A 13,771-nucleotide genomic window follows, 5' to 3' on the forward strand; every position below is an offset into this window, starting at 1 on the left:
GCCCAACATCCCATTTTTCATATTCGCAAGTAGCAGTCCCTAACTATCTGTAACTTCTTGGGCTAATTTGAGTGAGGATTTTTTTGCATCTCATGTCCAAGAGAGCATTTTAGAAGAACTTTGGAAAATGAAGGTTTTCTTTTATTTTCTACTCAAGAGGAAGACAATTTGAGCGTGGTTTTTGATTAAATGTGTTTAAGTGTGCTGATGTAGAAGGTCAAAGTATGGCTTTTCTCCTCACTTCAGCATAAATACAAAATATTTAGTGCTTCTTAAAATAGGATCCACATTGATGCTCAGGATGAGACCTTAAAAAAAGCTTCTTGCTTTTCCCCCTTTTCATAGGAAAATTGGAAATCTTGTTCTTATGCGTATCTTGATGTATTTCATAGTCACTTAGCTGGGATGCATGTTCTTCATGCTGTCATTACAAGGCAAGTACAACAAACAAAATGATTGTAGTATTCTGCCATGAAAATTATTTCTAACCAAGCAGCTGTAACTCAGAAGGTGTTATTACATTATTACACATAAGTAAAAGGGGTTGCTTTCATACTGACACCAGCATGAGCCCCAGATGCAAATTAGCATGGCAGTGACTTGAAATTTCCACTTTATACACATTACAGATTAGCTTCCCAAACTGGACAGTTCATGTTCTTTTAAACAGAGAAAAACCTCCAGTTATTGAACATACAGTATATGAAAGAAAGCTCTGTCTTGAAACAGTTTTCCTACACTACTCCTTTTAATCAACAATTCTTCATGCACGAGATGATTCTTCCTTACTTGCAGAGTTTATTTCTAATTACTCAGCGTCAAAGTTGCAGCAGCAAGGAGGTTGCTATCTATAAATAAGTTGTAGGTCTTTGATTGTAAGAAAAAAGGAGGACAGGCATCTGTGTTGTTTCATTCTCTTCTTTGATGCCTGATTTTGTTCAAGGGGCTGCAGTTGCTGATGGTTTTCTGTATATAAGATTACTATATCTTTGTACTTTCTTCTGCCCCTTCTCTCACTTTTCTTTCTGTATGTTAATATATATCTTTTATATATAATTTGTTTCTATATATTCAATCTCTTTTTTAGGAAGTTAACTACTAAGTAACCAAATTGTTACATTTATAGCAGCTTCCCATTGACTTCTCTTAACATGTTGGTTTTGTTTCAACACTCATTTGCTACCTGACTGTATAGTTTATTTCTGAAATGTGTAGGAAAAAAACAGAGGAACACTCCAAAGGGGAAATGGCATTGTCTTTGTTCTGTGTTATAGGCAAAACCAGTAGTTTAACAATCCCAAGACTGAGTGCTGAACTCACATTGCTATTGTTTGCTATCCACAGCAGGCTGTGAAGCAACATAGATTATAATTTAACAAACTAACAGCAAAAGAAGCGCAGTGCCTTCTAATGGAAAAGTAGATAAGAGAGGAAGAAAAGTAGGTGTCACAGTAAGCCAGTGAATTAAACTGAAGTAATAGGACGAGGTCTTAGTCCTCTGATACGTGAAGGATATAAAATAAAATGCCTCTGGTGTGAATTGCAGGATCCTCACCTTATCTTGAGTACAAGTTCCACAGGTTTTCTGGGAGTGAAAGAAGTTAATAATAACAGCAGTAAAGGTGGCAGTGATGTGGCCCAATAGATATATGAAAGGTGGGTTTTTTTGCTTTTAAACTTAACTTGATGCGGGAATGAAAGCCAGGTATACACCACAGCCTGCCCGACTTGCTTCACAGTTAGTGATGCAGAATGCTGTTTTCCAAAAGGAAGGGTTGACCACTGACTTTGTGTATTTTTATAGAGTAGTAGCTGCTCACTGCACATTCATCTCATGTCCCATGGTTCTCATATATGGGCATTTGCACATTCAGAAGCCTGAACTGTGCAACAGTGGAGATCAAAACTCTGCAAGCAAAAGTGACTCTCCCCCCTGCTCCACCCATTTTGCCAAGAGTAGTATCTTTCGTGCCAGAGCTTATTTTGTGGGAGATGATAAAACATAGTGTAACATTTGACAACAACCCATTTTAACCCTCCTTCTGCCCTCTCCCCTTCAGTAAAATTAAGCATTGGCAGAAAACTGATGTGACTGAAGTGTTGCTCAATAGGAAACAAGTAATGGGTGTGAGAAAAATGCTACTAAGTCAGTGCGAGTTGTGTCACCCTTGAGACAAAATAAATAGTCTTGCTTTTGAAAAGATGCCTAATACACTGTGTAATAAAAGGAACATTGTAATGTGGCAAATGTAATCCTGTGCACTTACTACTAATAAAACATGAGAGTGACTGGTGATTCATTATTTTGTTGAGCATTTGAATTTGTTTTCTACTTTGCATGCTAGCTCTGCCCTTTCTGTAATTACAACCCTCTTGAAACCTACTTAAACTACAAAGTACTGCAAAGGGAGGGGAAAATTTGTCATTTCTGGACTGATGACTGTAACTGTGTTCTCATACCCAGTTAAAATGCAGAATTGCTTGCTTTCCACCTTGTGTATAAATAGATAAGAACTTTTAAAATATATCTCTGCAGAACTGTCAGTTGAGTTGTCAAGGCAGCCTGGAGTCTATTAGTTTCTGGCAGCTAGTGAGGACAGGTGGTACTGGGCACCTGACTCCATTAAAACACCTTTGAGAGTTTCAGATTTGTGGTTCCAAGTGTGTTTACAAAACAAAACAAGATGCATTTGCAGTTTCACGTTCTTTCTGGATAAGAGAGAACAAAAAATTTTATCTATGAATGAAGTACCTGCTCTGTAAATACCACTTCCTCAGAGAGCTGTACTAATTACAGTACGCTCTTATTCTCCCACTTTCCCTTCTAATCTGTTGGATGCAAGTGATCCTGTATCTGCATGAGAAAGTCTGATGCTGCTGTGCCTAATTACCAAGTCTTTTTTTGCTATTTTGAGTTTAAAAATGCTGCTAAAATTTATACCACATATAATGTGGGTGTCATTTCTTTCAAAATTAATGAAATTATACCACATTTACTGTGACATCATTTTATTTTTTAAGTAAATATTAGCATTCACGAACAGTATTACTTCCTGATACAATTTTAATTAATGCAAAAGTAGAAACTGTGGTTTGTGTACATTAGTCAAATATGAGCTGCTGGTTATCCTGCCATTATCAACATCTGTAATTGTCCATTTGCATTGCATCTTTTCAAGTATTTGAAGCTTTTATGTTTAAGAGAGAAACGTATTTTAAAATTTTCAGCTATGACTGAGCTCTCTGTCACTTGTATTTTGGTTGACTGTAGTCTCCCTTCTCTTTGCAGAAGGGGGTTGCCGTCGAGTTCAACATTCACTTTAGAAGACAGTGCCATCTGTTTGACTTCAGAACAGAGCACACTGGAAATGGAAAATGATAATGCTTCAGTTTTGGATGTCTACTTAGTAAGTTGTCAAACTGTTTCTGATGGGCTTTCTTCCCCTGTAATTCCTTTAAGTGAGGCTCAATGACTAAAATAGATGCTTAGGTTCATGATCCAGAGGTTCATTGAGGTATTTCTTATATGAGACATATGCTTAAGTACCTTGCCAAAGCAAATCCTTCAAGAACCTATGTGCCTATTAACTATTGTGTTAAGAATGAAGTATGCCAAAATGCCTTTCAGTTTTTCTCTGATGATAGGGTTTTTTTCCCTATTATTTGTCTTCCATAGGAAAAAAAAAAAATCTTTCCTTTTCATGTTGACTATTCTGCAATGTAGAAATTAAATTTTCTCAGAGAGGAAAGTTCTGTGTTTACATAAGTGACTTTGAAGACAGTGAAGCAGAACTCAATATGAAGTACATCAGCAGCTCTGTGTTCTGCTGTGAAGGGTTGTCCTGTTGTGGTGGCTAGAATATGCTTTAAAATGTATCTTTTCTTTGGTTCCTAGTGAGCAGTTTATCTGACTGCTGAAAGATAACCTCTTTGGTTGTCTTAATAACACCTGTGGTTTAAAAATTATCTTGGTATCTACAGCTCACGTTTGACAGACGTAAAGGCAGTAGGCACCCAACTCTACTTGCAATTGAGTGAAGTTTTGTGCATGAAACCCTTTTAGGCTGTTTTGAAAATCTAAGTATAACTATAGGAGGGAGGTATGTTAGGCTTGGCTTTTTTTCACAAAGGTTCGTTTTCCTAAAGCACAAATTAAACAATTCTGATATTATTATAGTAATATTTTTGCTCTATTTTCATAAAGAAATATCTGTAACTTTTGTGTCAAAAATTTTACTGCAGAAGAAAGGTCAAAAAGGAAAGTCTGTTCACTAGGCTTCTAATAAATGTTTCACACAGGCATAGTTGTTTCCTTTTTAGAAAAAAAGTTCACCACATTCTTTTTCTTATCTCTAGTGTTTCCTGATTTTTGTCTTAAGAGATCCAGGTATCATAGAATAACAGAACAGCCCAGGTTAGAAGGGACTGTGAAAGGTCATCTGGTCCAAATTTTTGGTTGGGAAGGGAAGCCTGAGTGAGGTTATCTAGTACCCTGTCCCATCACATCATGAAAACCTCCAGTGATGGGAACTCTGCCACATCCCTGCAGAGATTGTTCCAGTGATTGATTGTTCATCCTGAAAGAACTTTTCTTGTGCTGAGATAAAACATGTTTGTGTCTTACCTTATGTCGAGAGGAAACTTGTTTGTCACCTGTTTTGTGTCTAATCCCCATGCAGTTTCTCTTTAGGCTATACCGCTGATTTTTTTTTTTTCTTCTTATTAGCCAGCAACACTTGAGTATAGTACCCACTTAACAGCTACTAATTTAATAGTCCAGCATGCTTAGCGGAGTTGTTGTCTATTCTGCCTCCACTGAAACAAGACAGTAGCAAGTACCAGTGGCCAATTACATGCAGAATTGTTTTTGGTAACTGTGACCTTAAGTACCCATTAAATCAGTGTATTCATGTAGGACTTAGGTTAATTGGGTTTGTTGCTGATATGATGTTGACATGAATCATCTGTAAAGAGGGATTCACATATGGCAAATAGACTAATGAGTAATCCCATGCAGCCTAACCTTGCTAGCAGATTGGCTAGCTTGGTGAATTTTGCTTTAAAGTAACAAAATTGGGGGCTAAGATCCAGAGCTGTGACACCTGAATATTTATAAGCAACACTGTGGATAAGCATGCCTACTAGAGTAGTGGGAAATGCTCCCCAGCCTTTTACAAAGGCAAGAACCCTAAGTCCAAACACCTCAAGTGCATGTATACCAACGTCTGTAGCCTGGGCAGCAAAGAAGAACTGGAGCTCCATGCCCAGACTGAGATCTATGATGTGATAGGAATCAGAGAAACTTGGTAGGAAAACCACAGTTGATGGCTACAAACTCTGTTGGAAAGACAGGAAGGGAGGAAGAGGAGGTGGAGTTGCACTTCATAAAAAAAAGAGAAATTTGGGTGTGTGGAGGTAAGCCATGGAGACCACAAAAGTTCTGTCAAATGACTTTGGATGGAGATTAGATGGTTCAACACCAAGGAGGATCTTATGTTAGGTATCTGTTACTGACCTTGCAACCAGGATGACAAGGGTGATGAAACCTTACTTTGGCTGTTCAAGGAAGTCTTGGGCCAACAGAACCTGGTCCTCATGGGTGACTTCTATTACCCTGATATTTCTTGGTAGAACAACACAGCAGTGCACTACTTGTCCATGAGATACCTGTAATGCAGGAGGACTGCTTCCTGCTACAGGTGCTGGACATGGCAACCAGGAACAGGACATTGCTAGATTTACTGCTCACAAACTGAAAAGACTCATTTGATGACATAGGTACCAATGATAGCCTTGGATACAGTGATCACAACATTGTGGAGTTTAAGATCCTGCTGAGCACACTGAAGACCACTAGTAGAACAAAGGCCATGGACTTCAGAAGAAACAACTTCAATATGCTCAGAACCCAGATTCCAGGGTTATTCCGTGGAAGCATGCATGGAGGGCAAAGAAGGTTGTGAGTCCTGGGAGTTTTAAAAGAACAGCCTCCTGGAAGCACAACAGTCCATCCCCTACAAAGGGCAAGGAAGAAGGCAGAACAAGAGACGACCCAGGTTAACAATGAGCTTTTGCATGTGCTTGAAAGCAAAAAAGAAGCACACCAGCTATGGAAAGGCAGCCCAAATACCCATTGAAGACTATAAGAACCTTGCTAGGGCATGCAGAAACACAGACAGGCACGTTAAGGCTCAGCTAGAACTGAAATTGACCAAAGATGTAAAGAAGAAGAAAGGGTTCTTCAGATATGTGAGCAGTAAGCAGAAACAGAGGGAAGACGTAAGCCCATTACTAAACAGGGCAGGAAAACTAGTTGCAAATAATGCTGACAAGGCAGAGGTTCTCAATACCTTCTTTCCTTCACCTTTACCAGAGCAGCTAGACCCCAGCTCACAGGATCAAGCAGCTACAACAACACATGTGTCAACCCACCAGTAGTGGCCCTCTGCAAGGGCTCAACCCACACAAATCCCTGGGCCCAGAGGAAGTCCACCCCAAGGCATTAGCAGAAGTGGCTGATGTATTTGCAAGGCCACTGTCTATTATCTCTGAAAAGTTGTGGAGATCAGGGGGCATCCCTGATGGCTGGAAGGGGGCAAATTTAACACCCATCTACAAGAATGGCCCAAAAGAGGACCCAGGAAACTACAGGCCCATTAGCCTTACTTCAGTCCCTGCAAAAGTCGTGGAAGGAGTCTTCCTCGAAACTATTACAAACCAAATGCTGCAGGTGATTGGGAAAATCCAGCATGGATTTACCAAAGGAAAATCATGCCAGACTAATCTGATCAGCTTCTACAACAAAATAATATCTTCTGTCAACGTGGAGAGAGCCGTGCATGTTGCTTACCCGGACTTCAGCAAAGAATTTGACACTGTTGCCCACAGCCTTCTGCTGGACAACGCACCAAGACACAGACTGGATGGGTAGTCTGCAAGATGGGCAGCAAATTGTCTCACAGGCCCTGCTCAGAGGGTGACCAATGGTTTCACTCAGGCTGGCAGCCTGTCACAAGCAGGGTCCCCCAGGGATCAGTAGTGGGCCCCATAATGTTCAACATCTTCAGAAATGATCTGGATGATGGGACCATCAGCTCCCTTACCAGGTTTGCTGATGTCACTAAACTGGGTGGTGGGGTGGACACATCAGAAGGGACAGACATCTTCAGAGAGACCTGGACAGGCTGGACGAGCAGCTAGCCAGAACCGTATGAAGTTCAACAAAGACAAGTGCAAAGCCCTGTGCCTGAGACAACATTACCAAAGAGCCTGGCACAACCTACAGTCCGTGTGGCTAGGTGTAAGGAATGAAAAGAGAAGCTGGTTGTTACAAAAGATTGAAACTGCCTATTAAAAGCCCCAGTAAGTGATGAAAGTCAATTGTCTGTCAAAGGCCTTGTGAAGGTTTGTCTCAAACATCTCAGTTGTAAAAGACTGCAGTTGTACCCCTAGTCCTACTCCTCACTGATGAGACAAAGTGTGCAATGTACCAAAGGACTTATGGCCTTACTCCCTTGCTAACGAGGTCGCCTCCCTTACAACCAAGTAGCAAACCTTGCTCCAATCCCCTGCCAACAAGGTCGCCCCCTCACCTCTGAGGTGCCAACAAGGAAAGTTCAGCCAAAGTAAATCTAATACAGGGTCTGCACAACCAGTGACCCAACTGGTTGAAAGGGTTAATGCTGCCCTTCCCCCCCTTACACATGTGCAAAAAGATCATTCTTCCCATGCAAATTAAGAAGACAACTCTCACTGCTTCCCATGCAAATTAAGGAGACACCTCCATCACTTCTAATGCTAAGTGAAGAAAGTTAGGCGAACACCTGAGAAGTTTTGTCTATAAAAGATGAATAATCAATAGGTAGGTTGCGTGCCCACCACAGGAGGACTCCCAAGACCTTGGTCATCACTGGATCCAAGGGTGGTAATATCTTTCAGGAAAACTTTCCTTTCTCTCTTCTCTCATTTTCCTTTCCCTTTTCTCTTCAAGCATCTGTCTGTCTCTCCCTGTCTCTAACTTTTTCTGGCACATAAGAGTAACACCATTACAATTTTTTTCAGTATAGATAACTAATGACAAGTTTTTCTTTTTAGTGATAATAAGTGATTGCAAGTTTATTTGATAGTGGTTGTTAGTTGTCATATTGTTGTAGTTTTGGTATTGTAGGTAACTGTGATGTCTTTACATCAATAGCAGTTGTCACATCATTGTAAGTCTTAGTGTTGTCAGTAGGAGGCAGTACTCGTGTAAGTTTTCTTTGCCATGTCATTTATCTTTTGTAATTCCACTATATTGCTTACATCTTTTTAAATAAAATTGTTGATTAATTAATTGAACCTCTCACGGCATTGTTCTGGGTGTTCCGGGTTACCACACAGAGATCCAAAAGCAAACCCTGCCCTCACTCACCGAGTGGGATGGGACACTTGGGAGCAACCTTGCTGAGAAGGACCTGGGGGTCCTGGTGGACAACAAGCTGAACACAAGTCAACACGACTGCAGCAACCAAGACAGATTGGATCCTGAGTTTCACCCACAGGGGCATTATTAGCAGAGATGTGATCATCCCACTTTACTCAGCACTTGTCAGGCCGCACCTGGAATACTGGGTCCAGTTCTGTTCCCCACAATTGAAAAAAAGACATGGACACACTGGAGAGGGTCCAAAGGAGGGCCATGAAGATGATCAAAGAGCTGGAGAACGTGCCATATGAGGAAAGATTGAAGGAGTTTGGTCTTTTCTGCGTGTAGAAGAGAAGTTTCAGGAGAGACCTCACCACAGTTTTCTAGTCTTTATGTGGTGACTACAAAGAGGATGGAGGCTCTCTCTTCACAAGGAGCAATGGGTGCAAGTTGCATCAGGAGAGGTTTCATCTTGATATAAGAAGGAAAGAATTTTGCAGTGAGAACAATCAATTACTGGAACAACCTCGCCAGGGCCGTGGTAGAGTCCCTGTTGCTGGAGGTTTTCAAGATGCAATGGGACTGTGCTAGATAATCATCCAGGCTCCCTTTGCCACAAAAGGTTGGATCAGATGATGTTTCAAGTTCCCTTCCACGATGGGCTGTTCTGTGGCTCTCTTGGCCCCACTTACCAGAGAGACCACTTCTTGTTGAAAACTTTTGAATTTGTTTTATACTATAACAACCTTGTTTATCACTAACACTGCTCAGCACTGTGAAGTGCTTTTTTTACAGTTTGACGCCTCTACGGTGGATGGTGAAATGCTCTGAAAATCTAGTGAGAGGCATAGGTAATACGTTCTGTAAAGCTGTCCTTATGAGTTTCAGGTGTGATGGTGATCTCCTTAGTTTTTGGCTTGTAAAACATTCATTACTATTATGTCTGGGAAACTGCAGTAAGTATATGTGTATTCCACTGATCAGTATCAACAAATAAATAAAACTCAACTCTGGACGTTATACAAACACCCAGTGTTCATCCCCCTGAGCAAAGGGTCTGGAAGAATAGGTCTCAAGTGGAGAGAATCATAGATGCCTTTTTGTCCTAGAAGCATTCTTTCTCCGCACACAGAAAAATCCAAACGCGAAATGCAATAATCAAGACAAGGTAGTGGCACATACCTCCAGTGCCTAGGTATGCAACAGCTGACAGCTTCAAGGAAATTGGATACTGTGGCTAAGTGCATGTTACTTCTTAAGTGGCAAACTCATATTGAGAAATTACTTACTCCTGCCTTCTTGGTCCCCACACTGTATTGATGCCCCCTTAACTATTTTGAGATTGCTATGGAAGTGAGTTGTAACTTAATGACATATACCCCTGTATGTGTGCTGAGGTATTTGTGAAAGAAAAAGGAATAATGTACTGTTTTATGCACTAACCTTTTACTTCCTAATGCCCCCCAGTATCCTTCAGTGGACCCTGAAATACCAGTTAGCCTCTGGATGGGAAGGTCCGACACTAAAGGATCAGTGATGTGTGTTTTCAGTATGATTCACTCCTGCTGAGGCAGAAGGCAGTTTTATTTTTATAGGAGGATGATTAAATGCAGGCTACAAGGGAAATGTTAATGTTTTCTAATGTATGTCTCAGAAATCAAGCAAATCAATGATGTTTGCATTAGCTGATTTAAGCCTGTTGAAAAGGTTACAAGATACATTTTGACCTTTGAAAGCATGAGGAGGAAATGCCGCTTTAAACGGCATTCCCAGATTTTCCTTTAATCCTGTAGTTAATAATCCTTGTCTGTGTTTCTACTGCAAGGCAAGCTGCTGTAGTCTTACCCAACAGATATTATAATGAAAAATATCTTACCTTGCTTAATTTCAGTCACTCCAGTAATCCTTTCATGTCTTTGGCTCCTGCTTTGAAATGCTAACTTCTTGGACAAATTTTAGTTCTCTGGTAAATTAAGAGCTATGAATTTTTGATCCCATGAGTGGAAAAAAAAGACACTGTAGTAAAAGGACATTGTGCTAACTTACTGTTAAAAAAAAAAAAGTCATTTGGCTGAACAGTGTTGTGTACAAATTCAGACAGTCAAGTAAGGCGGGGTGCAGCAGAGATTGCAAAAAAAAAAATTCCTGTTACAGTTAAGAGCATTGGTTTTCAGGTGTTACATTAAGGGAACACCATGCAGACTCACACTGTGCAGCTGATGTCAAAATTGAGAATTTACCTGGTAATGGCAAGAAATTTTGTTCCAGATCACAGGTACAGAGATATGTTGAGTTTGCAAATGAAGGGCTTGTCTGGGCCCAGAGTTCCTCAGTACTGAACAAAGACCAGGTTCAGCAAACCAGCATTTTGTGCAGCTGCCACCCTAAGCAGCACTGTTAGGAATACCCTCAAATCCAAGTTTACTTTAAAATTCCATTGGTTTATTTTATTCTAAATCTTTTAACACAGATAATAATTAAGAAATCTAGGTTTTATGAATAAAATAGGACTAACCATGATGTGCACTCAGCAGTAAGTATATGCCACTCTATTTCCAAATATTCTAGTACCATACAGTAGGAAACAACTACTGAATATTCTATTAAAATAATTTTAATTTTTAATTAAAGATTGCAGAAAGATAGAAGCAGATATATAAGGTACTTGGAAATTTGAAATGTTTCTCTGCAGAGAGTTAAAACATTAAAAGGTTCTTGCTTTTATGAATAGGTAATACAATGACAGATCAGATACTTAGAAGCAACAGATGCCATCTGAGATAGACTTGTATATAAGCCAGTAACAGAAAAGGTAACACCCTTCTATTTAGCACTTGTAGAAATGTGTAGAAATATACAAAACAACACAGTAAAACAGTGTTTCCTTCTTCCTCTGGAAATAAACTTGGTCTCTTTAAAATTGTGCTGAAGCCCTATTTATTGGTGTCAGTTCAGGCAGCATCAGCTGATATATAAGCAGAAAAACATTGTCAGCAAATGCTGTTGAACACAGAAGTCTACTGTGTTCTATGGAACCTGATTAGTAGGAAATAGAATAATTGAATCAAACTATAGAATAGTTTGAGTTGGAAGGGACCATGGAGGTCATCTAGTCCAACCCCCCTGCAGTAAGCAGGGACACCTTCCACTAGATCAGGTTGCCCAGAGCGCCATCCAACATGACCTTGAATGTTTCCAGGGAAGAGGCATCTACCACCTCCCTGGGCAACCTGTTCCAGTGTTTCACCACTTTAAGCGTAAAATATTTCTTCCTAATACCTAGACTAAACCTCTCCTCTTTTAGTTTAAAATCATTACCCCTTGTCCTATTGCTACAGGTCCTGTTAAAAAGTTTATCCCCATCTTTCTTATAAGCCCTCTTTAGGTATAGAAAGGCCGCAACCAGGTCTCCTTGGAGTCTTCTCCAGGCTAAACAACCCCAACTCGTTCAGCCTCTCCTCTTAGGGAAGGTGTTCCAGGCCTTTGATCATTTTTGTGGACCTCCTCTGGACCCACTCCAACAGGTCCATGTCCTTCCTGTGCGGAGGCCTCTAGAGCTGGACACAGTATTCCAGGTGTGGTCTCATCAGAGCAGAGTAGATAAATATGAGCCAAATCCTGCAAAAGTTTCTTAAGAGAGATCAGCAAGTGCAACCGAGCCTGAAGACCTTAGTTCAGTGTTAGTAAGGGCTGGGACCTAAAATGAAGGACCTTAAAAGTCATAATTTCACTTAGAAAGTAAGGAATAACTTAAAATCAGCTTGTTCATTCTGTTCTGCAGTGAAGTCCCAAATTCTGTGATTGAGTTTTCTGTTCCTGAAAGGGCTACATGTGCAATTATGAACTACTCCACTGTGTTTTCTCAGCCTACCCCTGAAATGACTTATAAAGGTAGCTGACATATTATTTTGACAAACTACAGTATCAGTAAAATAAGAGTGATAAGGCTTAAGAATTACATTAATTGGTTCACTGCCAGTAGGCTTGATTTCCTTTACACTTACAGTGGAACAAGAACATGCATGTAAATAGCACAGCAACAAACTTTGAAGTTTGCTTCATTGTGATGCTGTACATCTTAATCATCTGGTGGGACACATAGGATTTAAATAAATAAATATATGCCCTGCCTATAGGATTTCATTAATGAACTATTTTGCTTGAAGAATACTTGTGTATATTTAACTATAATGGAAGATTCTTAGGTAGTACAGAAATTGTTACGTGGAAATAACAGCATTGCCTCCTGTTGTTGAAGGAAGGGCTCACAAAATTTGTATATTATTTAAAAGTCATTGCACTGAAGATACAGTTGCAAAGGGTTGCTAGGGCTTCAGTAAAATAAAAGCATGGAATAACTGCAGTGATGACCAAGCCCAGCATATTTAGAGTCTGGTTAGTGTTGCTATGATTTATGTCAGATAAATTGCGTAGATAACATTATTACATTTAGAATGACTTATGTTGTGGTTTATGTCCAAATGCCAAATTTAATATAGGATTTTGAAGTTTTACAACATTGCTGGAGTTTAATTTTGTATCTCAAAGCTGTTGTAGATGGATAGATAAGCAGGTTTACAAATATTGGTATATGAAATGCCTGTTTAGAAACAGTCAAAACTGTCTCTTACTCTTCAGTGCTCTTCCTCTTTTCTTCTGTTCTCACTCCCAGTGTTCTGTATTAAAGCCTGTCTCTCTGAGCATTTCCTAGTTCCTATTCAAACCCTTCCGACTGCCAGTTTACTGTCTGACTCCACATCTTTGCAGCTACTTTCTCTTGCAAATAGTCACCCCTTCAGCTATTTTCAGTTTAGCACCTTAAGCCCTCTTATCTAGTATAAACTCTTCTTTCAGAGAAGAAAATTCCCACCTGGCTCTGATCAAATGAAGCATCCTAGTCAGACACAACTTTGGCTAAGGGATTGTATTTTCACCATAACTCATAGCTGAGGTGTTTGTTTTTCATTCAGAAATACTTTGCTTCTCGGTCTTTCATTATATTTTATTCAATTTTAATCATGCTGTAGTTCAGGGAAGTGTTGTAGTTCAGTGTGCTGTTGTGGGGTAATAAAAAGTGCGACTGAAATTAGAGCAGTTCCCAGGCAGGATATAAACAAGCTAAACAGTGTGCAATCTCACTCTACTGCATACCTCAATTTTGATGTGTTGATCTCTTTCTGGAGGCTTCAGTTTCTCTGTTTCACCATTTCCTCTGAAGATACTGATGGAAAAAACACGGTAGATTGAACATGAATTCTGGGACTATGAGAAAGGAATTCAGGCATCCTCACTTACAGACATATATTTTTCGCCTGAGAGAGTAATCCTTAAAATATTATGTCCGCATATTGGAACTAATCAAGCACT

The 13,771-nt window shown here is 39.9% G+C and overlaps 1 protein-coding gene across 1 annotated transcript in view; it reads left to right on the plus strand.

Annotated features, from left to right (window-relative positions):
* LOC104468959 (phosphatidylinositol 4-phosphate 5-kinase type-1 beta-like) overlaps positions 1 to 13,771 on the plus strand; it is a gene marked incomplete at its 5' end in the record, with an annotated part of 37,406 nt that overhangs the window by 19,492 nt on the left and 4,143 nt on the right. Inside the window, one exon of the mRNA XM_010083261.1 lies at positions 3,290 to 3,407. Within this exon, the coding sequence (XP_010081563.1) occupies positions 3,290 to 3,407 (118 nt within the window). The remainder of the gene's footprint in view (positions 1 to 3,289; positions 3,408 to 13,771) is intronic.

This window comes from Pterocles gutturalis, unplaced genomic scaffold (genome assembly GCF_000699245.1).
Source record: "Pterocles gutturalis isolate BGI_N339 unplaced genomic scaffold, ASM69924v1 scaffold27945, whole genome shotgun sequence".
NCBI lineage: Eukaryota > Metazoa > Chordata > Aves > Pterocliformes > Pteroclidae > Pterocles > Pterocles gutturalis.